The sequence below is a fragment of the Prionailurus viverrinus genome, chromosome B4, assembly GCF_022837055.1.
Source record: "Prionailurus viverrinus isolate Anna chromosome B4, UM_Priviv_1.0, whole genome shotgun sequence".
In the NCBI taxonomy this organism is placed as follows: domain Eukaryota; kingdom Metazoa; phylum Chordata; class Mammalia; order Carnivora; family Felidae; genus Prionailurus; species Prionailurus viverrinus.
In genome coordinates, this window is record NC_062567.1 from 43738129 (window position 1) to 43764440 (window position 26312).

A 26312-nucleotide genomic window follows, 5' to 3' on the forward strand; every position below is an offset into this window, starting at 1 on the left:
ACTCTCTGAACCCTTCAGAATGGAACACTCCAGTGCCTACAATGTTGGCGTTTGAGGTCACAGACCTTCTTCAGTTGGGCCCCCCGGCCTTCATTTTACAGAGGAGAGAACTCAGGCCTAGTGGACTCAATACGACCGGGGCCAGATTTCGGGTTCTGTGTTTTGTCTACTGGCAACACTTGCGTGGCCAGTTTTAGATCCTTCCCCGCCCCCCCCCCCCCCACCCCAAAGTGGGTGTTTGAATAAAGAATCCAAGAAAACGGCCATGGTCACTCTGTATTTTAAGCTTCCTTCGCATTTTACTTTGCCTCCCGAATTGCCTTTTCTTCCCCTGACTTCCTGTCTAGTGTCTCCTCTCCCTTCTGCATGCAAGCCGTGGAGAGAAGGAGGGGGTGACGATGGGCATATTGTGGTTAACCCCAGGTCACTCCCCGACGAGCCCCAAGCCAAGGGAACATTTGCCTCTTGGGAAAGTAGAGTGTCAGAGGAGGACTTGTAAGACAAGACAGGATTCTTCATTTTCCCTGCCAGCATGATAATCCTTCCTCTTCCCTGACTCCCATACTGAGTCAAAACCCATCCCCAGCACCTTCCTGTTTTCCTGGTTGTATGGAGTTATCTGTCCCCTCAGGGGGCTTTGTCCCAGCCCTCTGGAGTCTTTTACTCCCGTGTAGTTCCTGAGGGCACATTTCTGAGGCAGCCCTTGAAAAACCTTTGAAAGTAACAGTTCTGTAGTTGTGACCTGACCCACGTGTCTCAAGCACCAGATCCAAGCATGACGATCTCAAGAGAAAAGAAAGTGGGGGCATCTGAGTGGCTCAGTCGGTTAAGCCTCCGACTTCGGCTCAGGTTCGTCGGTTCGAGTCCCGTGTCGGGCTCTGTGCTGACAGCTTAGAGCCTGGAACCTGCTTCAGACTCTGTGTCTCCCTCTCTCTCTCTGCCCTTCCCCTGCTCTCGCTCTGTCTCTCAAAAAATAAATAAACAGTAAAAAAATTGGAAAAGAAAAGGTGAAATTTTGATGGAATTTGGTTACTGCATGTGTACCAGCCACATCAGTTCATATTATTGTCTATCATTCCTGCGGGATTTCTATCAACTCAAAAAAAACCTCTGACAAACCCATGTAGCTTTGCCCTGAGCTCTGCGGCGTGGTAGGAGGGGACTAGCACCGTATCCTGTGATTACGTAAAACGACTTTCTCTCTCTTTCCCTAAGAAGGAATAAATCCAGATCAACGTTTTTTACCCGTAAGAAATTGAAGCGGAAAGAGCGTATATTGATTTTGGCACCATATCTTTATGAACAAGATGGAAAAAGGCAGGGGTAATGGTAATAGAGTTAGGTGCAATCATAAGGCAAACATTCAAGAAGAGATCATTTAGAGATGGAGGTCTCTAGCAGTTTCCCACAGGGCTTTGTCTTTCGATCTGTTTGGGTAACACTTTTATCAACCACCCGGTTAAAAACAAAGCATGGGTATGGGGCGCCTGGGTGGCGCAGTCGGTTAAGCGTCTGACTTCAGCCAGATCACGATCTCGTGCTCTGTGAGTTCGAGCCCCGCGTCAGGCTCTGGGCTGATGGCTCTGGGCTGATGGCTCTGGGCTGATGGCTCGGAGCCTGGAGCCTGTTTCCGATTCTGTGTCTCCCTCTCTCTCTGCCCCTCCCCCGTTCATGCTCTGTCTCTCTCTGTCTCAAAAATAAATAAACATTAAAAAAAAAAACTGTATGAGTTATTATGACCATTTATCTCCCTTTTGCTTCATACCTGCAGAAATGGAAGCCCTAAGATACATACCCACCAAGTGATAGGGCTGAGGGTCAAAGATCCTGGGCTGTCTCAGGATCTCTTACGCATAACCCCTCGCTGCCTCTGATAACGACAGCATAACAGGTGGCCGAATGGTTAGAAATTTCAGGGCTGCAGCTCCCAGAAGAGCTTCCTGCAAAGCGGTGGGTTAACTCCTGCTGGATGTATTCAAGCTCAATGACGCTCTGTTGAGGATGATACGGGGCGTCCCGTGTTGCGAGTAGGCTGGACTAGGAGGCTCAAGGAGTCTTGGAACTGTTGGGGTTTTGGAGTTTTACTTGGCATGTTGTTGTTCCTGGCATTGGATTCTAAGGACCGTGGAGGGGTTATCGGTTTTACTGTGCAGTTTTCTTCTCCCACACCTGCAACCCCAAACACTCCCTCAGCCCTCAGGGGAAAAGGAAAATGCTCTTCATTGGACACACCCTCACCTGTTAGTAAGTGTGTTATTTTTGGTTGTCATAATCCATGCCCTGGCCGGTAGTTTTATTTTACAGAACAATTCCTCGCAGCTTTGCTTTGGAATGGAAGAGACCATGCGAATACTTTGCATCTGGATTTAATAATGCTGTATTGTCATACGATGATCAATCCTGTGGACTCCTCTGCAAAGAGACTTGAACTTAGTAGAAACTAGCGTGCACCCCCTGCCTCAGGAACATGCAGTCAATGCCTGAAGTATAGCCCGATGGAGTTCTTTGCACAAAAGCTATCATTTTTTAAGTACAAAAAAACAGGTCCATGTTGTTCTTTGAGGGCGATGAATCGCATAAGAAAGAAACTCATGGTTTGTATTCTCAGCAAAATCAAAAAGGTTTGTGGGTTGTGCTTGCATAGCCTGAGCTTAGTCATCTGAGTCATAAACCCGTGAACTCGTCGAACACTTTGGGAACCAGGGAGCGGGTCAGAGGGAGCATCTGAGTGTACTTAAGTAGCTGCCAGAGGGGGAGGCAGACAAAGCTGAACTGGGGAGGGAGTGTGGGAGTGAGGGAAGGGTGGGGAGAGAAGGCCCCTAGGTAGGAAGGAAGGGTTAGAAAATCAGGGACCTGGCAAAATAAGGAAGAAAAAGGTATCATGAGGTGAAATGAAAGTTAAGGCCTTGAGAACCAGAAATCCAGGAAAACATGAAGGGACAATTCCCAGAGTGTCCTGAGCGGTCCATGCAACTGGGCAACCGCATCATAGAACGGCTTAGTAAGAGAGGTTATTTTTGTCTCTAAGTTCCCTAAGCCCTCGCATCATGAATGAGGGGGATGATGTGAGGAGAAGCAGCCTCCAAAAGGCGCGGACCCTGGCCTGCGAACAAGGTGGTTCTTTTTGTGGTTCTTTCATTTCATACTTATAAAAACCGTATGAGTTATTATGATTACTTATCTCCCTTTTGCTTCATACCTGCAGAAATGGGAGCCCTAAGGTGACATAGCGACCAAGTGATAGGGCTGAGGGTCAAAGCTGGGTGGGCTGCCTTGGGATCTCTTACACACAACCCCTTGCTGCCTCTCTGCTGTCTGCGGTAATGACAGCAGAACAGGTGGCCCAATGGTCCCATAGCCCCCTTCAAAGGCATTGGTTAGGCCTTCTGTTCCTTTCTTTTCCTGACACACCCGGTGGCTGTGACATACCAAATGGGAACCTGAAAACTTTGCCCGCCCAGGGAGCTGGTATGTATGTGTGTGTATGTGTGTGTACGTGTGTGTATGTGTGTGTGTGTGCACGTGTGTGTTGCATGTTATTTAAAGACGAAATAAGAGGATAGGAAAAAAGATCGTTCTTTTTCGTTAGAATAATTGAAAAAAATTTTATTTTAGAGAGAGAGAGAGTGCTCAAGTGGGGAAGAAGGGCAGATGGAGAGAGAGAGAGAGAGAGAGAGAGAGAGAGAATCTGAAGTAGGCTTTATGCTCAGCAGAACCCAGCTCGGGGCTTGATCCCACGACCCTGGGATCATGACTTGAGCCAAAATCAAGAGTTGGATGCTCAACTGACTGAGCCACCCAGGTGCCCCAAGAAAGATAGTTCTTTATCAATTCTGCATAAAGGATAAAAGGAGTTTTCTGGCTCTCCAAGTATCTTTTCTGGCAGTCTGTGAGAGTCTCGGAGATCCCTAGTATGGGTGCGGGGTGTCTGCACGTGTGTGACTCACCTACACAGCACATCTATGCGTGTAGCCAGAGATCAGATGTAATTGTAAGGTACAGAGTCACTTCCACAGTGAGGTGAAACCATTGTCCTTAATCTTATTCACTCTATGTATGCAAATATATCATGCCGGTAAAAAAAAATCATTCCATTCAAATCAGTAACAAAACAGAAGTTGATTGCAAAGTGGAGAAGTGATGCATGTCACCAGGTGTTGTGACCGAGGACTCATGACCCACCCCTATGTCCTGGCTTTCCACGACCTTTCTCATATGCCCTTAGGGTGGGTGATGTGACAAAGAGCATTACCTCGCTACCTATGGCCTCCCACATCCCTGCTTTTCTCAACATCTTTTCTTCCAGAAAGGCATTCCAGTCTGAAAGGCTTTCCTATATATAGTGAAGAAATTTGAGGAGATAACTTATGTATCTAGACGACGTTAATCCCACGTAGGTTTTCACGAGGTTTAGGTTTGGCCTAAACCCTTAGGCAGGACCTCTCGTTCATATTCACCTATTGGGACACCTAGGAAGTGACACGAATATTTTAAGACACACGGGGGTAAGCGGATGCTGCTGCTCATTGCCAAGACATGGCCAGTCTGGGGCTCTGGTCACCTCAAACCCTGCCCGGCTGCCCCTGGGTCTAGGGAACTGACATTTCTCCATCTTGTGATCCCTTCCAGGACTCCTTGCCTCTCTCCTGTCTGGTTTGCCAGTCCTTCTTGGGTCTGACCCTGCGAGTTAGAGTTCTCAATGGTGCCAATAATTCCCTTCAGAGACGAGTTTTTCTGTAAGTCCTTCCCTTGAGGGGCCCAGCTCTACATGCCTCCCACTCAGGTCTTGCCCCGACTCTTCCCAAATCTCCCCAAACTCTTCTTGACAGCGTTTACACCTCAGTCCAACGTGGCATCCTTTGTGAGGCCTCCTACCAGTTGAGTAATGCTGGTCTCCCACGGTAGCTGGTCTTCAGAGGACCAGCCTGTTTGTGTCCGAGTACTCAAAATTTGAAGTTATATTTACTGGCTGGCTTACCTGCTTTTCTCCTACTCTTCTGTGTGCTTCAGGAAGACAGGAACTCGTTTTGTTTCCTTCTGTATTTCCCAGGGCCCAGCACAGTGTCTGCACGTATAGGAGCATATTGTATGAACGAATACAGTTTTGGGGAGAAAAGTGTCTTTTTGCTTGTCACAGGCTAATTGGGATTATAACATCTCATTTAGAGAACACCACTGTCAAATTCCCTCTGCTCTGTTCTGGTGTCTCCATTTCTTCTGAAATAATTTTGATGGATTTCAGCTGATCAACCATGAGGTTCTTATTTTTTTTTTTATTTTTATTTTTTCATATAAGAACACTTAAATCCAGTGTGATAAAAGCTACTTACAAGCCTGAGGCTTGGAGGAAAGAAAGGAAATTCTTTAGTTTTTGGGCTGAGTGCATTTCATCACATCCAAGTTTTATTTCCCTGAGGCTTTTCTTTGTCGAGCTTGGGAAAGTGCTGTTTCCTACGAGAACCATACAAGAACCAACTTCAAATATAAACGAGAAAAGCATCCCCAAAGCAAAAATCAGAGAGCCATTTTAGATTGATCCCCCCAAAGATCAATTGCAATCTTCTTCTTCTTTTTTTTTTTCTTCAAGTGCATTACTTTTCTAAACTGACTCGAACCAAATAGATGAACAAGGACCTTCCAGCCTGTATAAACCAAACTGGAAATCGATGAGCATATGCCAGCAGGTAGGCTCAGAAAGGATTTATCTTCCTAAATTTAAGGCAGTAAGCTGCTTCTGGCAATGTTTTCTCTTAGGAGAACGGGGTGAGTGTGTCCTGGGCTGAACATGACTCTGGACAAGGGGAGGAGGGGAGGTGCAGATTGGAAGCTGAATGTTTCCAGTGACAGGACTGACTCATAAAATCTTTCCATTGATTGTGCCATATCAAGCCAATCACTTCCTGCCTTCCTGGGCCAAGTTGGGAAAGCCTGGACAGTCTTTGCTACAAGCCAGAGCAAGGAGGGAAACCTCCCTTGTCAACAGAGCGGTGCTTGCTGAACTCACACTATCTTTTTTTTTTTTAAAGTTTATTTATTTATTTTTGAGAGAGAACGGGGGGGGGGGGGAGGGGCAGAGAGAGAGAAAGAGAGAGATAGAATCCCAAGCAGGCTTCACACTGTCAGCACAGAGCCTGATGTGGGGCTCGAACTCACCAATGGGGAGATCATGACCTGAGCATAAATCAAGAGTCCGATGCTTAGCCCCTCACACTACCTTCAGAGTCACACGGGAACTTGTGAAAAATGCAGTGTCCCAGGGCCGTCTCCTGGAGGTTCTGATTTAGTAGCTCCGGGTCTGACTAGGAGAATTTATATTTGGAACAACTGTCCCAGCTGATTTGTCTGATTCTGCAGGTTTGAGGAAAGGCATTGGATAGGTAGCCACGTTCGTTCTTCTTTGGCAGATCCACCAATTTTCCAGGCAAGCCCTGGTCGCTGCCGCCTCAACCTTTGAATTCCAAGCCAGAGGAAGACTCTCAGTACGTTCATTCAGCGTGTCATGTGGTTCTGTGGACAGTACTTAGGTCCTCTCTCTGGAAGGATCTTGGTGGAGATGTCCCAGTGGTTGAGGTGGGACTGGGCTATCAGGAGACAATCCCTTTAGGGATGGAATGGCCTTTGCCAGCACTAGGACCCCACTTGGGGCCCCCTCCTTATGCTCCTGGTACAACCACACCTTCCCCCCAGTTTCCATCTTCGCCTCTAAGCTCCTTCCCAAGTCTCTCCCTGTCTCTATTAGAACTCCATGGCCTCCAGTGCATCTGCGCATTTCCATTTCAAACTCCGCTCATGCAAGACTACTCATCTCTCCTCTCCACCCCCACATGTGTTCTTCCTGGGTTACCTCTCCTACAAAACAGAATCATTATCCACCTAGTTACCCCGGCCAGGATCCCGACTTCTCCCCCTTCCTCATTCTTTGCATCTAATCCCATATATCTGTTTAAGGCAGTGGTTTGCAACCCTGGCTGCAAAACATAATCATGTGGAAAGATTTTTTAAAACATACCCATGCCTGGGCTCCACTCCCAGAAATTCTGATTTAATTGGTCTGTGGTGAGGTCAGTCCCTGGAGAGCTTTTTTTTTTTTTTTTTTTTTTTTTTAATGTTTATTTATTTATCCTGAGAGACAGAGAGTGAAGCGGGAAAGGGACAGAGAGAAAGAGAGAGAAAGAGAGAGAAGAAGAAGGGGGAGGAGGGGGAGGGCAGAGAATCCCAAGCAGGCTCCATGCAGCCAGCGTAGAGCCCAATGCAGGGCTCGAACTCACAAACTGTGAAATCATGACCTGAACCAAAATGAAGAGTCAGATGCTCAAATGGTTGAGCCACGGGGGTGTCCCAAGCCATGGAGAGCTTTTAAAACTTCCCAGGTGATTCTAATGTGTAACCAGGGTTCTCTCTCCCCCAGTTACACACTTCCTTCCACAGGAGCCAAATCTGATCAGCTGGGGGTGGGGGAGGCAGGGGGAGGAGGGTAAGGCACTTACCTTGGGCACAAAATTCAAGGGAGCACCAAGACCCGCGGTAGTCAAGGTAAATAATATGTTTGAAAATCAAAATGAAGGCAAAAAAGACCACGATAAACAACACATCAACATTTTATGAAAACAGCCTGTTGCGGTTTGTTCGTTTTACAACCCTGCGTTATTTCGCAACGGGAGCAATTGTTTCCAATCGGGCCGTGGTTCCCAGGCTTGTGTGGCTGTCCTGTCCCTCCCGTGGGTTTATGAGGGTTGACAGAGGCGTGTGAACAGATTAGACAATGGACTTAGATTTTTTTTCATTGGAGATTTTCTATTTGGTTCAAAGTACGGGAGGTATTTTGGTAAGTATAAACAGGAACGCTCATTTTGCCAGTTTCCAACGCGGCACAATACAGCATGGGCTGCTCCCTTTGGAGCTCCTCCTTCCCAGGGCTACATTCCTGCCTTTGGGATAGAAGCTCTGTGTGAGTTGACCAAGCCCAGCTCTCCAGCCCCATGTCCGGTTGCTGCCCCTGTTGTGCATTTGTGCTCTAGCGGTAACGAACGCCTCGCGGTTCTCTGGATGTGTCTGCATTTTCCTCGCAGCTACACCTTTACACGGGTATTGTTTTCTGCCCTGCAAATCTGGGTCATTGCAGTCAGCTGAGTAGTTTGTTGTTGATTTTTGTACCGCACAGAGACACCTGGCTGAGATGGTGAGCAGGGTTGGAATTTAGCCTCGTTCCGCCTACCAAGCCCTGTGTCCTGGCATGAGGCTGCCTCCCTGGGGGTTGGGGGTGGGGAGGCACCTTTTCTTTTTTTTAATTTAAAAAAAAAAATTTTTTTTTTCAACGTTTTTATTTATTTTTGGGACAGAGAGAGACAGAGCATGAACGGGGGAGGGGCAGAGAGAGAGGGAGACACAGAATCGGAAACAGGCTCCAGGCTCTGAGCCATCAGCCCAGAGCCTGACGCGGGGCTCGAACTCACCAACCGCGAGATCGTGACCTGGCTGAAGTCGGATGCCTAACCGACTGCGCCACCCAGACGCCCCTGGGGAGGCACCTTTTCTAATTCATCCACCCATAGGGGGCACATTTTTCTGGTTTGCACAAAGACTCCTTGTTGGTGGCTGCTCTGAATATCATTCCCTGTATCATCTGCCCCATGAATTCCTGCCTACCATTTAAGACAGAGCTCGAGCTTTTGACCTCCACTGTGAAGTCTTCCTTGCCCTCAGTCTCTCAGACAGAGTGACTCTGTGTTCTAAGTCACCACCTCATCCTCTGCGTGCTTTTATGATGGCAGCTTTCTCAGTGAATTGTAATTATGGGAACAACCATGGAGCCACCTGGCTGGCAGATTCGTCTGGCATATATCAGTCAAGAACAGGGTGGTTCTTCTTTAATCTAAGGATGTCTTTGAAGAGCACTAGAACAATCAGTGGTAAAGTAAAGCATCCAGACAAGTAACTCCTTTCCCTTCAGGACACCAGACAACTGGTTCATGGCTTAGTCGGAATGTGCTGGGCCAGCTAAGGCAACAAGTCCGACTCTGGGTGAGTTAATACCAAAGTCTTATTTCTTGCTTAGACTACATCTTCATCATGGAATCCAGATGGATGGAGCTTGCCACCGTGGAAGAAAAAGAATCAAACTCCCGATGGCCCTGCGCCAGCAATTAATTGCCTCTGCCTGGCTTTGACTTTGCAAATGACATTATCTCTGCTCCAACTTATTGGCCAGAATTAGTGCCATGGTTCCACCCAACCTCACAAGGGCAATCCCACCATATGCCTGGAAGGCAGGAGAGTTTGAAAAACGTTTGGCAAACAGCACTTATGACTACCGGAGTTGACACTTTCCATAGAGTTGACGGAGTTTCCTTATTTCCTAAATGCTCCTAGCATTTGTTTTGGTGTTTAGAAAAATGGGTTATCAACATCAGAACATGGTGATAACAACTGTAGCTAAAAACCAAAGCACAGTCTTTTTTGGAAATCTTTCAGTGACATCTTTGCTCATAAATAAGGATTCTCATGGGGTTTGTGTCTGTTGCAGTTTACAGCTGTAGTTCAGATTATACTGTAAAAAACAGCAGAGTGGTAGTGGCCCAAATGCACTTTTAGAAGAGATTCTTATTATCTTAGAAAGATTTATATATATATATGTGTGTGTGTGTGTGTGTGTGTGTATATATAATATGATACATATTATATAAATATATAAAAATTAAATGTATATAACTATCACATGAATATATAAAAATTAAATATATAAACATATAAACAAATGTATATATAAATACATAATTGAAATAAATTGCCTCATCCATCCAATTGATCAAACGAGATAGCGGATGTGAAAACCGTTTGTAAAGTGCTAAAACGTGAAGGGCTGTTTAAAAACAAATTATTATTAGCCTAAAGGACCAGTCATCCCAAAGATCCATCTATTCTAAGATCTTATCCTGCTATAGGCATCTCCTTGTTTCTTTTCCATGGATTTTCATTTGCTTTTAAAACAGGCCCCTAATAATAACAGATCTAGCAAACATTTTTAAAAATGTGAATCAGCTGTAAGTTCAAATCAAAACTCAAAAAGCTCAGTTTTTCAGACTGACAGAAAGTTTCCAGACAGAAATTGCCCTGGGAGTAATGCCATTTGGAGTTGACATTAAGGAACTTAAAAATGAATTGCAGATGAAGTCTACACAGAGTTCTACATACCAATAAAGTCCAGGTGGGAGCTACGACAAAACGTTCCCTTTGTAGAATATATTTTTAAAAGTTCAGCCCTGTTAGTATGTTCAGGTGGGCTCTGTTTTTGGAAGATGTGCACATCTATAAGACTCTTAAAAACAGAATAACTAAGCAGTGAATTTCACATTTAAAAAGAATTTTATTGGAGGGCCTGGGTGGCTCAGTCGGTTAAGAGTCCGACTTCAGCTCAGGTCACGATCTCACGGTCCGTGAGTTCGAGCCCCGGTCGGGCTCTGGGCTGATGGCCCAGAGCCTGGAGCCTGCTTCCGGTTCTGTGTCTCCCTCTCTCTCTGCCCCTCCCCTGTTCATGCTCTGTCTCTCTCTGTCTCAAAAATAAATAAACGTTAAAAAAATTTTTTTTAAAAGAATTTTATTTTGTTTTATTTTGTTTTATTTTTTGTTTTAACTGTTTATTTACTTTGAGAGAGAGAGGGAGAGCACGCACCTGAGCGCATGGTTGGGGGGGAGGGCCAGAGAAAGAGGGAAAGAATCCCAAGCAGGCTCCACACTGTCAATGCAGAGCCTGACGCAAGGCTCCATCTCATGAACCACGAGATCACGACGTGAGCGGAAATCAAGAGTCAGATGCTTAACTGACTGAGACACCCAGGTTCCCCTAAAAGGAATTTTAAAATCCTGCTCCCTTGGTACATTTATATCACATAAAAGAACATGTTGGTGAGTTAAAAATGTCAGTCTCGTCAAGTAAAATATATATGCAGTACTATCATTTATTTTCTTTCCCTGTGTTTTACACCTTTTTTATGGATAGCTTCCTCTCTATCTGCTTTACTGCGTGTACTCCATTATCCTATAGTAATTGGGCAATAACAGATATGACTGAAATCCCTACCAGTTTAGTTTATCTTGAGCCCTGTGATGACACATAGTTATCTCAAGAGCTTGTGACTATAATCATGTGAAAGTCCTGTCGAAATGAAAAATTACGTCTGACCTCAAATGAAAGGACTTGTGTAAAATAAAGTGCGAACACATCTCCTACCAAATGCCAATCTTGTACATGTGAATGTTTTTCTCCGGGAACATATAAAAGTCAATAAAATCCGCTTACTTTTCATATTAAAAAAACAGTCTGCCTAGAGGATTCATCCTGTTGGAGATCTGGTGCAACGTTTCCAAACCCGGATTTGATTTATCTACTGATTAAATGTGGCTTGAGTTCTAATAGTTCCACTCTCTTTAGAAAAATCCAGAAAGATATCCAATGGCATTTCCGAAGCGTACTCGGTAGTTCTTTGAGTGACGGATGAGATCAATATTGGAAATTCCTCATTCAACTCACCTCTCCGATCTGACAGCTGGACTATCACAGTAACCCAATCACACTGATTTTCTTGAGACTTTCTTGAAAGCTCTTCCAGGAAAAGCATTCTAATAACGTTGTCAGCAGTGGATGCATCCTCATGCTTCCTGAGTCCTCCACTTTGAAGCCCTTTGAATAAATAAATTCTGATATGTGTTAAAATGCAAACTTAATTTTAACTCATCTGTCTGTGAAAGGCAGCCAGTATGATCTCTCACAGAAGACCGGGAGCTTAAAACTAGCTTGAGCCATCAAGACATTTTCAACGACTCCAAGGAGATGTCTGGGATGTCAAGCATGTCTCCTTAGAAGTCGAGGTCTTCACGATTGCCCCCGTTGAATGTTAATTGAGAAGCGCCTTCTTCTCGTGAAAAATACAGAGGCTTTTGTACCAAGGAAGCACACATACGTTTTCTAGTTTATTGCTCATCAATTGTGTGCTTATAAAGGAGATGAGTAGGCTTAATCTGAGGAAGATGCTACAGAAATATCTTCTTTACCATCTGAGCTTGAGGCAAAAAGAGAACTTCATCCTGCCACAACTTAAGGGCTTGGTATGTGACACCCCTGGATCCTTATATTATCAGAGAAAGCTTCTGGGAAAAGGTAGACTTGGAACTGATTGTGGGAGGAGAAAAAGAGGATAACAAGGCATGAATCTGGCCAATCTGAAGGAGAAAGAATCCTGGAAAAAGGGGTCATCTGTTTAAAAGAAGAGAGAAGAAGGGCCCCTGGGTGGCTCAGTCAGTTGAGCATCAGACTCTTGATTTCGGCTCAGGTCATGATCACAGGGTCATGGGATTGAGCGCCGCAGGGGGCTCCGTGCTCTCTCTCCCTCTGCCCCTCTCCCCCACTTGTGCCATCTCTCTCTAAAAAATAAATAAAAATAAAAAAACAATAAAAGGAGAAGAAGGAATAATGGTAGAGAGCGTGAGAGAATTTAGCCTGATCAGATCACAGCTTGAAATAAGGCATGCTAACTGGAAGCCTTTAAGCTTACGGGGAGAGCATGAAATTTAATGTGGAGGGAAACAAATCTTTGACGATCTTTAGGTCAGGAAAAATCATCAAAATGAAGGATATATTAACTCTACTTGGCAGGTATTTTATTAGCATCATGCTCTAACTGAGCTAACCAGCCACATTATACCAGGGAGATATTTTATAACAAAGTTTTTCACCAATACCCTTTCTTCTGGATAAATAAAGTCAGCAGAGGATTATCTAAAATACGTAAGAGAATAAGCACCTTTTAAATGATACAACCTGGTACATATAAGTAAATGAGTTTAAATCTTCACATAATACCTGTTGAATTGACTAATTGAGTACAATATGGTAATCATAAATAGTTTTATCATTTTTTTTTAAGTGGTTCCTCATGGATCTCGACTTAGAAGGCTATTGGGGTTTTTAGCTTTATGTGAATTGCTGCACTAATTTCAAAGAAATGATATTGTACTTTCATTAACATATTCTTTAACTTCATAAACTCATACTTTTCTGGATTAATCTCTCCTGTGTTGGCCACTCATGGTGCATGCTATGCCTTGCTGTCTGGAGGTGAATTTCCTGCCCATAGCCTCTTGCTGAGGGAGCAGACATATGTGACCAAGTCTGTCCCACATGACAAAGGCAGGCACAGCTGAATGGACCAAGGATGGGTACGAGACCCATGGGCTGGCAGTCCAGAAGCTGACTGTAAATTAACAGGAGGGCCACTTCTAAAGAGCTCCCTGTCAGAAGCAATGATGGTTAGTTGGACCGCTCAGACTTCCTTTCAGGAGTCTGAATATGATACTTGGGGAGAGAACCAGTCAGCCCATAGTGGGTGGATACATGAAAACACCTCAAAAGGAGACAGTGAGGAAATTATCAAAATGGCTGAGGGGCATTTCAGGGCTGGGGTGGGGACAACAATCTCCTACCAGTGCCTGACAGTATTCCGTCTCCACGAAGCTGACTGCGTGGCTATATCTGCTCTCAGAGAGTTTTGTCTCCCTGCTGCCATATGTAACCTCACAATCCAACGCCATTCCTGAAACAGCCTGAATGAGGCACTTGCCACCGTAGAACCCCCACCCCCCAAATCTAACTAACATGTAGTCCAAAATTTGGTACAAAGATGTTCAATTTTACTTTTACTAATTTTAAGAAAGACATTTGGGGAAACAATATTAGCCACCACATACGGTTTGAGTGGGCTTATTATTAAAATGGGTTGGCCAACTCAACAGAAGCATCTGCCAAACCAACCAAACAACAAAACAAGACAGAATTATGTTGAAGATGCCACTGTCATCATTTTGAGGATAAAAACTAGGAGGATCAGTGATGATGATTTTCTTCCAGAGCAGATGTAAGGTTGTGGCTTGTTTATCCCTTGAGTTGGGTTCTTTACGTGGTTTGTTAAATAGCGTCTAATCAATAGGTCGGAGTCTTCATGTTTAAACATTTTCCCTCAATTTTTTATTACCGATAAAAGCAGAGGGCGACACTCTTTGGTCATTTACCTACATACTTGTTTGTTCTGAGAACATTGCTCAGGGCACAGATTTCAAAAAGGACCAGCTATCTGAGGGCAGCAGAAAAATATATGACATGTTGGAACATTGTGTGGAGGGTGAGCAAGCCCTTGAACCGTAGCTGGGGAACCTGGATTCTAGTCAGTTCTGCCGCTGGCAAGCCATGTTATTCTGGCCAAGTCCCTTTCCTTGTCTGCAAAAGGAGGGAGCTGTGATCCTGAAATTCTCTGGGTTGCGTTATCTCCCCTACAAAAACCATAAACTCCGCCAAAGCAGCATTGTCTGCCTTATCTGCTTAGGGCTCAATCCAAGAACAGTTCCTATTCTTGCAGGTGCTTAGGAAATACTTGGTGATCTTGAGCAGTTCACGCTGTATGTTGCTTACTAAAAAGGCTCTTTTTCATGTATGGAGTCTTAGCTATCCTTCAAATTGCTTTCACATAGCAGGCCCTCAACACTCACTGGTCTGAGATATCACATTTGGTTCTCAGGGGGTCCACGCTTACTTGTTAATACAGAAATACAGGCATGGAGAAGCCGTATACACTGGGAAGAGGGGTGGCCTGTGAGTCGAGAGACCTGGCCCACCACTAACTACTGTGTGACTTTGGGCAAGTCTTTCTTTTTCTCTAAGGTTCTGTTTTCTGGTGGCACACCTCTGGTCCTGTTATACCTGTTATGTACAACAAATGGGTGTTAAGAATAGAAGAATCCATCAGGAAGGATGTGGAGCTGTAGGAGGAATGTAGTCAAAGTAATTAATGCAGAGGCATCAGTCCATTAGAAACATCAAGACAGGCAGACTCTGTTTTTTATATGCACCACCTAAAATCCTTTATAAGCATCAACTAGGGTGGTTCTTCCTTTGCTCTTAGTGGTTCATCAAAGCAGGTCACTGACCTCAGCCACATCTGCCACCATGCTCGCTGTCATGGGGTGCTAAAACCATGGGAGAAAGCTGCCAGTTTGCTGACAGCTTGCAAGCCCATGAAATGTCTGTGTTATTTAGCATGCCCAATTGTGGGGATCCTGAGGATTTTGCTATAATTTTTGTTGCAAATTCTGGGTTACTCATCTAGGGTCCCTTTATAAAACATGACTAGAGGATCAATCTAGTAGTAAGTTGCTACTGACCTCTCTCTCCCTCTCTCTCTGAATCCTAAGCAGGCCCCTGGCTGTCAGTGCAGAGCCTGATGCAAGGGTTCATCTCACGAACATGAGATCGTGACCTGAGCTGAAATCAAGAGTCAGACGCTTAACCAACTGAGCCACCCAGGCATCCCTGGACCTCTGTATTTTGTCACGTTAATATGGCCCTATTTTTTTCAGACCAAGGTCTTCTGGCCCCATTAGTAAGAGGTGCCAATTTGTTTTTGCATTGCTAAGGAAGGGAATCTTTCAGTTGCACAAAGGAAGAAAGAGACACATAATCAAGGTAGGGTGGCCAGCAAGATTGTAATTTTGCTTGAGAGTGTGGTCTTCTGATGATGGGTCCCAGATGGATGGAATGGGCTAGGAAGCAGGGGAGGAAGGATGAGCCCATACTCTGTTGATAGTGTGACTCAGGACTACCCAGCAACCCATCAGGGCTCCATTGGGATGATCTTCTGAGTTTTCACTGCACATGTTTCCTATGGACTTTGTATTTCTGCATCTTCCTGGGAGATTGGTTTAGGCAGTGGGATGAAACACTCTTGTACGGGATCAACAGTCTGGAAAAGAAGAAATGTCATTGTCAACTTTCTGAGCCAACACAAGGGATGATACTCTCCAGAGCTACGTTTGAAATACCATTCCAGCTTCATTCAGTCCTTTGTTGATAAAGAAAAAAAATATTGAGTCTACCCACATCAGAACTTTGTTTTACCATCTTCCTTCTTAGCCAGTAACAAGAATCTTTTTGCAAGATTCTTGAAGAGCTGGTCACTGGACATCGAACCAATCCAAGAAATTCTTGGAGAAGGTATAATAAAGATCTTCTCATCATGTAAATGCCCTCCAGAGGGTTAATGACAGAAACGATCTATCTGTATCCTGGGCTGTGTGCCATTCCAGGAAAAGGCAAAGTCTCAGATAACAGACCAGAAGGATTAGGATTAGTTAGAGTTGCCGTGTACGGTCCATCAAACAAACAATCTGAGCATGACTTTCACCCTCAGATTTCAGTTACGGGGATCAAAATACAAGAACCGTGTCCCAGTGTGGTATTTTTGGCTGCCTGCGTCTGTGTGCCCTCAAGCCATGGTGACACAAACGCAAGTTGCCTCCCCTTCTACTCAGTAGCGCTCCCTCTGCTTTTGTCTGAAAGAATTAAAATCGGTTACACCCATCTGGTGATGGTGGTGACAGACCTAACCCAGTTCTTGGGGGCAGCCTGAGCTGCGGGAGCTAGACGGTGACTCAGAGAGGCAGCCAGCGGGGCTCAGGGGATCATCTAGACAACTGATAGATACTAAAAGCAGATGTGACCTCATTCATATTCACAAGTCCCTGTTGTCCCCAAGGCAAAAAGCAGCGAGCTTGCTCCTCTTCACCCTCACACGAACCCTTCAAGCTGCCTTTTCTTTCCAGCGACATTCACCTATATTGGAGTACATCGTTAATGGAGGGGCCATGGGGATTTGGAGGGGCTCGGGCAGAGACAAAGGCATTGTATCTGGATGACTCAAGCTGCACAGACTTGGAGGGACGAGTCTGCCCTGCCTCTCCTCTCTCAGGTCAGTAAAGACATTGGAAATGAAGCCTGACAGCTCTCCTGTGGAAGGTGGGCTTGCTATATCCCTCCTTGGTGATTGTAGACGAGCACATTTACCTGCAGCTGAATGGGGGTACCATATGAAGTTAATGCTACATCCTCCTCAGCTCCATCACTGTCTCGGGCTGAAAGCCAAAGGAGGGAAGGGCCGGGTTAGTGTCAGAGATTCACGTGGAGACAGCACATGAGGACTATGAGGAGACTCAAGGGCTTGCAAAGAGGTTCTTGGCCTTTTAGAAAGGAATTCTCAGTCGAGGCTGATTTTTTTTTCTTTTTCCCCTGAATCTATGATTTTAAAAAAGAGTGCTTGAAAGCTTATGAGGAAGGTTGGCTATGGATGGTGTACGTGTGTTCAGGACATAGAATAATCCCATGCGCGGTTATGTGTTTAATGTCGGTCCCCTCAACAAGACTTTTGAGCTGTGTCTGTCTCCGAGGTCAGAGCCTTGCGCATTACGTATCTGTTGTTTGACGGTCACAGACATGGCCATGCCCCAGTGTTCACACTTAGGGCCTCTCTCGCTAGCTGTGTGACCTGGGGCCAAGTTTCTTAACCTTTGGTTGCCTTTGTTTCCTGATGTGAATAAAAGGGAGATCATGATGATCATAGTAGCAAATGTCCTTCACAGGATTGTCTTGAGGATTAAGTCGTTCAATATGTGTACGACCCTTGGAATAGGGCATGATCATCGAAAACACCATATTACTGTACTCTGCATATTATTACCCACGGTGGTGCTGGTGGTGTGGTCATACGTGATGCTCTGACATTGTCTTCCCACTGTCATTTTTTTCTAGAGGGTTGGACCCTGTGAAATATGAAATGCTATTCTTTCCTTCATGGCAGAACACACTGAATTCTCGGTTTGACTGTGTTCCTTGAGGTATAACGAGACTCCTTCACACTCAGCTCCTTAGGGACCGACATTCACCCAACATTCTCATCACACTAGACACCAGAGAAGCTTCATTATCCAGAATTCTCCAGGACTGGCTGCTGTTCATGGATTTACCAAAGGAAAACACCAAAGTGTTTTCCTCTTTCTGTTCATCCTGCAGCCACTTCATGCTGTGAAATCTGAGTTGAGTAAGGAAGACCTTATGTTTATACAGGGAGGAGGCAGAGACATTGTAGCCATCATTTAGGCAAGGAGCCTGAGCTTCTAGACGTTGAGGAGCTTGGTTTGGTCTCAAAGTTGGCAGGAAGCAGAGCTGAGCCTCAAGCCAGGGCATCCAGATTCTGCATTCTTTCTGCTGCCCCATGCTGCACAATTATCTCACGCTCTCTGGATCTTTAGGAATGTCACACCTGTGCCTTATCCGTCCTCAGACCAGACAAATCCTGCCCAGACTCACTGTCTTCTTCCCTACTTTATACCACAACTCTCTCTGTAACCTGTAGCTCTTGAAGGTGATAAAACAGCAGTTCTGAGAGTTGTTCCTGAGAAAGAGCAAACAAAAACGACACCACTTGGGACCACTGAAATTGGGTTTCTCCTAGGAAGGGGGGGTGCCTTGAAAAAAAACATGCTGAGAATTGTCAAAAAGGGCCGTCCAGGGGCGCCTGGGTGGCTCAGTCGGTTGAGCGTCCGACTTCAGCCCGGGTCACGATCTCACAGTCTGTGAGTTCGAGCCCCGCGTCGGGCTCTGTGCTGACAGCTCAGAGCCTGGAGCCTGCCTCAGATTCTGTGTCTCCCTCTCTCTCTGCCCCTTCCCCGCTCATGCTCTGTCTCTCTCTGTCTCAAAAATAAATAAGAACATTAAAAAAAATTTAAAAAAAAAAGGGCCGTCCAGCAAAAGCTCGTATTTACTTATAAGGCAAACAGCCCAATGAATGGGCTTAAGTTTGTGGGAACATTCTCTTGGTTCACATCATTTTACAGTCATTGAACCACTTTTACACTGCATAGACTCATTGTTTTTATCTTAAAGGCTTCAAAAAGAATCATGCTAGGTTTGTACACCTTCAAACAATGAACAGAAAAAAATGCCCACAATAATGTGATATTTTAAAATATACATGGGTCTTGGGGTGCCTGGGTGGCTCAGCTGGTTAGGCGTCTGACTCTGGATTTTGGCTCAGGTCATAATTTCACAGTTTGGTTTGTGAGATGGAGTCCTGAGTCAGGCTCTGCGCTGATAGTGTGGAGCCTGCTTGGGATTCTCTCTCTCCCTCTCTCTGCCTCTGCCCTGCTCATGCTCGTGTGCATGCGTGCGCCCTCTCTCTCTCTCAAAGTAAATAAATGTTTAAAAAAAAAATATATATATATATACATGGGCCTTGCTTATAGCAAACTTGATATAACAATACCCTAAGTAAACTAGGGCAGATGAAGTAAGCAATACTTAGAACAGGAGCTTTCCCTTCACAAAAAAAATTTTGATGGCTGATATTCTATATTTAAGATCTCCACAAATCATATTGCATTTAAAATTCTCAGTTAAAAGGGGGCGCCTGGGTGGCTCAGTTGGTTAAGTGTCTGACTTCGGCTCAGGTCATGATCTCGTGGTTTGTGAGTTCAAGCTCCGCATCGAGCTCTGTGCTGACAGCTCGGCCTGGAGCCTGCATGGGATTTTGTGTCTCCCCCTCTCTCTGCCCCTCCCCTGCTCATGCTCTGTCTCCCTCTGTCTCTCAATAATGAATAAACGTTAAAAAAAAAAATCTCAGTAAAAAGGACAACTGGTTTAAAAAATATAATCAATATACAGCTTTCTAGGAATGCATTTATAATAGAGGGCAAAGAATATTTATAACCATTTGTTTGGTGTCCTGTGGTAACATGCTTGAGTGCATTTTTATTCTCCACCTGGATGTTTTTAGATCTCGGAATTAAGTTCATAAGCCACTTCAGAGAGATAAAGCCTAATCTTCTTTTGAAAGAATCCCAGGGAAATAGAGTCCTTAATCCCCTTTGCCGATCTATTTCAGTGTTTGCTAACTCTTATTTTCACAGTTAATCTAAATCCTTTGTGCTTTGGTTTGAGTTCACTTCTACAGATTGTCTTTAGTTGGAGACAGAAAACAGGACAACAGCCTCTTGGAGAGAGGTCTTCATACTTGTGAAATTCCCTGCTCATCTCCTCTTGTCTTTCTCTTCTTTCAGATGAATAATTCTCATCTCACAACCCAGTGGTCAATCAAATAATTATGTGACTGGAGTCACAGCTACAGGCAGTATTAATCAGAAGAGTCTCATGACAAACGCATGCCTCATGGGCTCACACCAAATGTCATGTTTTGGTATACAGGATTTAGAGAGAGAACTGGCATGGTCTGTGAGGAAGGCACCTTAAGAACTACTGTCTAGTCCATTGTCTTAACCTTTCCACATGGGTCTGATGTTATAACCCTTTAACTGTCTTTGTGGTTTTCCCTCAGCCTCCCCGAGTCCCCCACACTTCTCATTGGTGGATCCCAGAACTGGAATGGGTATTCTTGTTGGCGACTGGCTGACTGACGCCCAGCACAACAGCCTGATTGTTCTTGCTGACCACACGTCTATTTATATAGCACTGTGTTTCTTGAGCAAAGGAAAACAAAGGCAGTGGTAAGCTGCTTGCCTATTGCTAGCTTGTGACCTATAATACGTACGTAGGGTTTCTCAAGTTCTTGTTATCGTACTCTTCTAGTCTGGCTCTTATCTATTTTGTGTCTACTGGCATGTTTTCCTGAGCTTGGTGGAATCCTCTATTTTGTACTGAGTTTTAATTATTCTTCTAAGTTTTGATATTTGTAATTTTTTCCAGGTGACCTAGATTCTGATTCTGTTGTCCCAGTTTAAGTTTCTGGTTATTCTGACCAATGTGGAGAGCAATCTGTATGTCCTTTACTACACTACTGATTTATTATTATTATTATTTTTAACAAAACATTCAACTGGGGGCACCTGAGTGGCTCAGTTGGTTGAGTGTCTGATTCTTGATTTCGACTCAGGTCATGATCCCGGGGTCATGGGATCAAGCCCTGTGTTGGGCTCTGAGCTGAGCGTGGAGCCTGCTTAAGACTCTTCTCTCTCTCTCTGTCTCTCTCTCTCTCTCCCTCTTTCCCTTTGCCCCTCTCTCCCACTCATGCTCTCTCTCTGTCTACAATAAAAATAAACAAAACACCAAACTGCTTTGACAGTGACTGTCACTGGCAGGCATTTCCTGCTCAGAAATGGATTTTCTAACCATGCTCGAGTAACAAGGATAGTACCAAGCCCTTGGTCTTTCACCAAACCCTCCTTAGAACACTTAAAACACTTGTGTTTGGGGGTATGGACTCTTGATCATTACAACTCCCAGTATGTTTGGGGTATTATACCATTCTAAGAACCCCTCTCTCTCTTTCTCTCGGCTTTTGTTTCTTGGAAATGTACAACGACAATAAAACAACACAAGAAATTTTATCTAATCTTCTGGTGAGAACTACAAGACGTAGTTTCAGGGATTGACTCTGCAATTCTGCCATAAACCTTAGTGATCTGATGACGCACCATCAACAAGCAAGGAAAAACTGTTAAAGGAAGGATGTATAGCATCAATTTCCGACTCTCGGTCAACTGAACTGAAAAGAATGAATGGCTGCATCTCTCTGAACAGGATTTAATTTGAATGTGTAATTAGCCATAGATGACAGCTCAAAAAAGTGTATGCACTTAAAGGGAAGGCTTCTATTAATTTTTTTGAGCCTGGTGAACATTATGTGTGATATACAACATTTAAAATAACATCATTTTGCACATTAGAAATAAATTGTGAGGAATCAGATGCCTATTAAGACACAAAAATTGATGTAAAACTATGATATTGGGTTATGAATAATAGGCCAGATGTTTCAGAAGGGAGTGAATGGGGTTTGACATATTTCTAGACATTCAAAATTAGCCACTATCTCCCAGGTTGTTAGGGTCCAAGCAATTTTGTTGTCATGGTTAATATATTTTATTCATTAACCAAGTATAGACAGGTGGCTTGGTCTTACATAAAGATAAAAACAAAATCTGACCAGAAATTTTTTGAAAATGTCACATAAGCAAGTTGCTTTATTTCTGTTAATGATTACATATCTGAGCCTTTATTAGAATTCTGATTCGATGGCTCTTCTGGTCACTTTTTGCAAACTTTGAAGGCTTTCGAGCAGTGAATGGTTTCAAAAGTAGAGATTTAGAAGTTATTGGGCTTTGTGACGTTAATGAAGTGATGAGTCCTATGAATCAGTTTATTATGATGTTTGGGCAAATTAGCTTCAAGACTTAAATTTTAAAAAATGTCAATCACATGTTACCTGGATTGACTTTTGCATCTGATGGCCCAAACATCTGGACTTAGCATCGTATGCCATGCAACTGCATGGTCCAAGCCTAATTTGGTGCTAGTTAACTCACTTTATAGTGGGTGCCTTTCTTTACCCAGCGTGAGCACTCAGTCACACCCTCTTTATTTAGGGCCTTTGATTCGTTTCTGTCTTGGCCTCTCCCCCATAAATCTCTGTATTTTGGAAGAACTGATTTTTCGTAAAAGTCTAACCTTGATTCCGGGTATCTTTACCTCCTTTTTGGAAATAGTAAGTCACCCATCTAAATTGTTCCCTCTTGGTTCATCCTATTTCTCAATTTCTCTCCTGTTTTTCCCACAGGAAAGCCTCCCTACTCCCTGAATCCCCTGGGAAAGTACCTCGTGAGAGTTCCTGGTTCTCCACTCTGAAGCTGCATTGGTAGGCTGGGGCTGGGCAGGCATTGCCTGGTAAAGGGCAAGTCTGCTTGCTCGATCTGTAGAGAATGCAGAGCTCAGGTATGATGTACAGCAGCAGGAAGACCCATGCATTGGTGACCAGGGCAATACAGATGACAGGGTCATCCCACTGGGGCTGCCGCTGGAACTGTGGGTTGCCTCTCAGGAGCATGGAGATCCACACTACCCAGATAATGATGGAGATGAGCACAGTGACGAAGATGAGCCTTCCATGTTGCTTCCAGTTCTCACATGGGCCACAGAAAGTGGCTTTGGAGACGAAGAATGTGAGGGCCATCAGGAAGAGGACATAGACCAGGAGCACAACAAAGTCCATGTTGAGCTGACAGGGTGTCATATGCATGAACATCATACCCCTGGTCATCATGAGAGTCACATACTCAGTGGCAATGATTATCTGCAGCAAGCTGACACCAATAGCAATGCACAGAATTGTTGTCCAAGAGAAGGAGACTCTGCCCCGGACCAGCTTCACCAGGTTGGAGGCATGAGCCAAGAGGCATGAGAAACAGAGAGCAAAGAGAACCCCAAAGAGAAAGTAGCGTACAGGGGCAGTTTGCTGATTGAACTGAGTGATGAAGGCAAACGTGAGGCTAAAGAGTCCCAACACACCCAGGAGGAAGAGGAACTGAGTGGGAAGGACATTCCACTGGCTGCAGTCTTGAACCCTTCGCATGAGGAAGAGAAACGCCAAGAGTAGGATAATCGTAACTACTATGCCAATTATTGCCAGGGACTCTAGAACAGTGCTCCATGGCCCCTCGTTGTCACAGAGGAAATAATAGTCCTCAGTGGACTTGACGCAGTCCTCATACATGGTGACTTGTAGGTGGACCTCACGAGAATGGACTTCTGTTTCCCTGCGGAAGAAAGATGAGACAAATTTCTGACTACATCCGCCCATAAGAGCGCCCGTCGGGTAGTCCTATTTGGGCACTATAAGGTCTCTCATTCCCAAAAGAAGACACCTGGACATACTGGATAAAATGTCCCCAAACTATCAAACCCTGAAATCTCGCCTGGCTCCATTCTGCTGGGAAAAGCAGAACAATATCTACTTCCCGATGCTTCATCCATTTTCACGTCAGTTTCCACCAAGCCTTTTTGAAACCGGAGGCAGGATCATTTTCACAAAATAGGGTACGGGACAAAGGTTGCATGGTTGATGAGATTCCGGTTAGGTCGGACTCCAGAACGAGCGCTGTCAACGTTAATGGATCATCGGATCATTCGAGACACTGATGCACTGCTTGAGGGAGACAGGCAGATCTTTCTTCCTAGTAATTCTAATGGCCGTTCCTTCTTTTAACGTAAGTCAATCCAACAGAACATGTTATTGCTAAATACCTACTATTTGTTCATCAAAGTCTTATGCAAAATGGTCCCTGCTTCAACTACCTTTTGGGACCATTGAGCACCAACATCTATGTCGTCACTGAGGCTGCCCAGGAAAAAAAAATTCCACACCTTCTTTAGGAAAAAAGTACTTGGCAATTGGATACTTCTAGCTCTATTCCCCTTCAGTTATTCCCAAGCCAGATGGCTGGAGCAATCCTGGTTTATAGCTAAGGACATGGCCCCTTCGTTCCCACTTACCTTCTCTGTGTCCACGCTGGAAGCTGAGGTGATAGTGGCTGCGAGGTTGTAACTGCCAATGAGTAAGAAGGAGACAATCGCAGCTTCTTTAATCTCTCCCCAAATGGGCGGAAGGCCCTCACTCAGGTTCCTGCAGTGCCTATAAAAAGAACCGGAAGGACACACCTATTCCAGTTTCACGGCAACTTTTCTCCAGAGCTTTCTTTGGTGAGAACAATTATTTTCTTTTTTTTTCTTTTCTTTTCTTTTTTTTTTTTTAAACGTTTATTTGTTTTTGAGACAGAGAGAGACAGAGCATGAACGGGGGAGGGGCAGAGAGAGGGAGACACAGAATCTGAAACAGGCTCCAGGCTCTGAGAGCCCGACGCGGGGCTCAAACTCACGGACCGCGAGATCATGACCTGAGCCGAAGTCGGCCGCTCAACTGACTGAGCCACCCAGGCGCCCCGAGAACAATTATTTTCTATGCTGTTGCTAACTTGAGGCACGTTGGCCTTAGGGGGTCCTGAAGGTGACTTTAGGAAGAGATGGCTTCCTCCCCATATACTCCACTGTGTTTAGGAAGCCGCAAGAGGCCTTCAGTTGGCCTTACGTGAGGACACTTCACTCTCCGTCTGACCTCCTCCCTAAAGAGCCATCTGGATTCTTCCCCACATCTTGATTTTGGTTGTGAGATCCAAAATAGTATCCATTTAATGAATAAGAGTTTTACTGGGCCCTAAAGAAGGGTTATGTGCATTAAAAGGGCCTGCGGTTGGCAAAATTGTGAATTAGGGGAAATTTGTCTTCTCTACGACTCTTCCCTATCCAGTGGAAGTCTTTCCTCAGGCTTTGGCTGTCCAACAAGTGTGGGCCCCTACCTTGACCAGCTCTTCCTGGCAATTCCGAAGCCTTTGGTACAATTTCCCGTTGTCCTTCCTCTCCTCATTCCTATCAGAAGACACCTGTTCTGGGTTTCATTCCATCAGGGCATCCCAAGGCCAAAGATGGAACTCACAGTTGAATTTACCAGCCAATATTGGTGTAACAAATCCCTTTTCTCCTGTGACAGTGTATAATGGAACACATTAGTAGTGTCCAGCCTATACCGACCGCACCTCTACACCCCCCAGTTTACTCCTTGGTTCTTTCGCTGGGTATTTGCATTTTGATAGAGGACTTCCAAAGACCCCAAGTCAGTACTTGTTAGTTTGGTTTCCAGTCACTCTGCGATCTGGCCCTATCTTTCTCATCCAACTGTATTTCTTTCAGGTCTCCTGGCCCTATGGTTTATCCAGGTTGGTTTTCCCACTGTGCATAAAGAAACAAACTCCGGTCTGATTGCCTTCTCTTAGATGTTGTCCATGACCTGAATTGCCTTTTGCTTTATTTCCACTGATCCTGTTCCCTAACCAAATACTTTCCCTACCTCTAAGATTTATCTCTTATTTCCTCTGTGAGCTTCCCTGACTCCCTTAATCCCTGGAGCCCTCACCACTCACCTCCTACCATGAACTCCAAGGCATGCTGGGGTTGGGTCTGTGTTCTTCACAATTAGTGGAAACCATATTTTCTGTCCATTTTATTTGCATCAATCGATTTTCAATAAATAAAATAATGAATTCAAAATAGTAATAAATAATAAATGTATTAATTTATTTTCTTTGTATTGGCCTCACCTCCTTGATTAGAGTTATAGCTGCTTGGTGGGGGGTCAGTCTCCACATTTTATGCCCCCATAGCACCTGGCCATCCTTGGTGATGGGTGGATTGTTCAGCTGGGAGAGTCTAATGATAGAATTCCTGACCTTGTGAAGGCAGGTCTTAGCAGTGTGGTTTGCCAGCAGAAGCTTTTTAATGGAAACTACCAGCAAACAAGTCAGGACCTTAACAAACCCCAGACAAATTCATTCTGAAGTGGTGCTCTATCTTTAGAGACTCTTCAACTTTAAAGAGCCATTCCCCCCCCCCCCCCCACTTTGAGAGAAGAATATTCCAGGGAGGAGAGTCCTCTCCTTTACTTGCTTTAGGCATAATTGTGGTTTGTCAGAAACTGTAAAAGCTAATCTAAAGTTTACTTTAAGGGTAAAGAGATTTTTCCAGATGATGAAATGGGACATCCATGAGAATTCACTCAGAGAGCCTCGTGAGTAGTTACATTGCTGTCTGTAGAACA

At 44.6% G+C, this 26312-nt stretch overlaps 1 protein-coding gene across 2 annotated transcripts; it reads right to left on the reverse strand.

The window, feature by feature from the left end:
• Positions 1-15695: 15695 nt before the first annotated feature.
• On the reverse strand, positions 15696-23417 carry GPRC5D (G protein-coupled receptor class C group 5 member D). 2 transcript variants are annotated; one of them, XM_047868226.1, is made up of 3 exons: positions 22484-23417; positions 16886-16953; positions 15705-15785 (listed from the first exon to the last, which is right to left on the reverse strand). In XM_047868226.1, exons 1-3 carry the CDS (start codon positions 23376-23378, stop codon positions 15705-15707), a joined length of 1044 nt encoding a protein of 347 aa, XP_047724182.1. In that variant the 5' UTR covers positions 23379-23417. The 2 variants fall into 2 exon arrangements, 1 of the variants encoding a protein (XP_047724182.1); XR_007154193.1 differs by lacking the exon at positions 16886-16953 and having other exon boundaries at positions 15696-15785; positions 22484-22581.
• Between the last annotated feature and the right edge of the window lie 2895 nt (positions 23418-26312).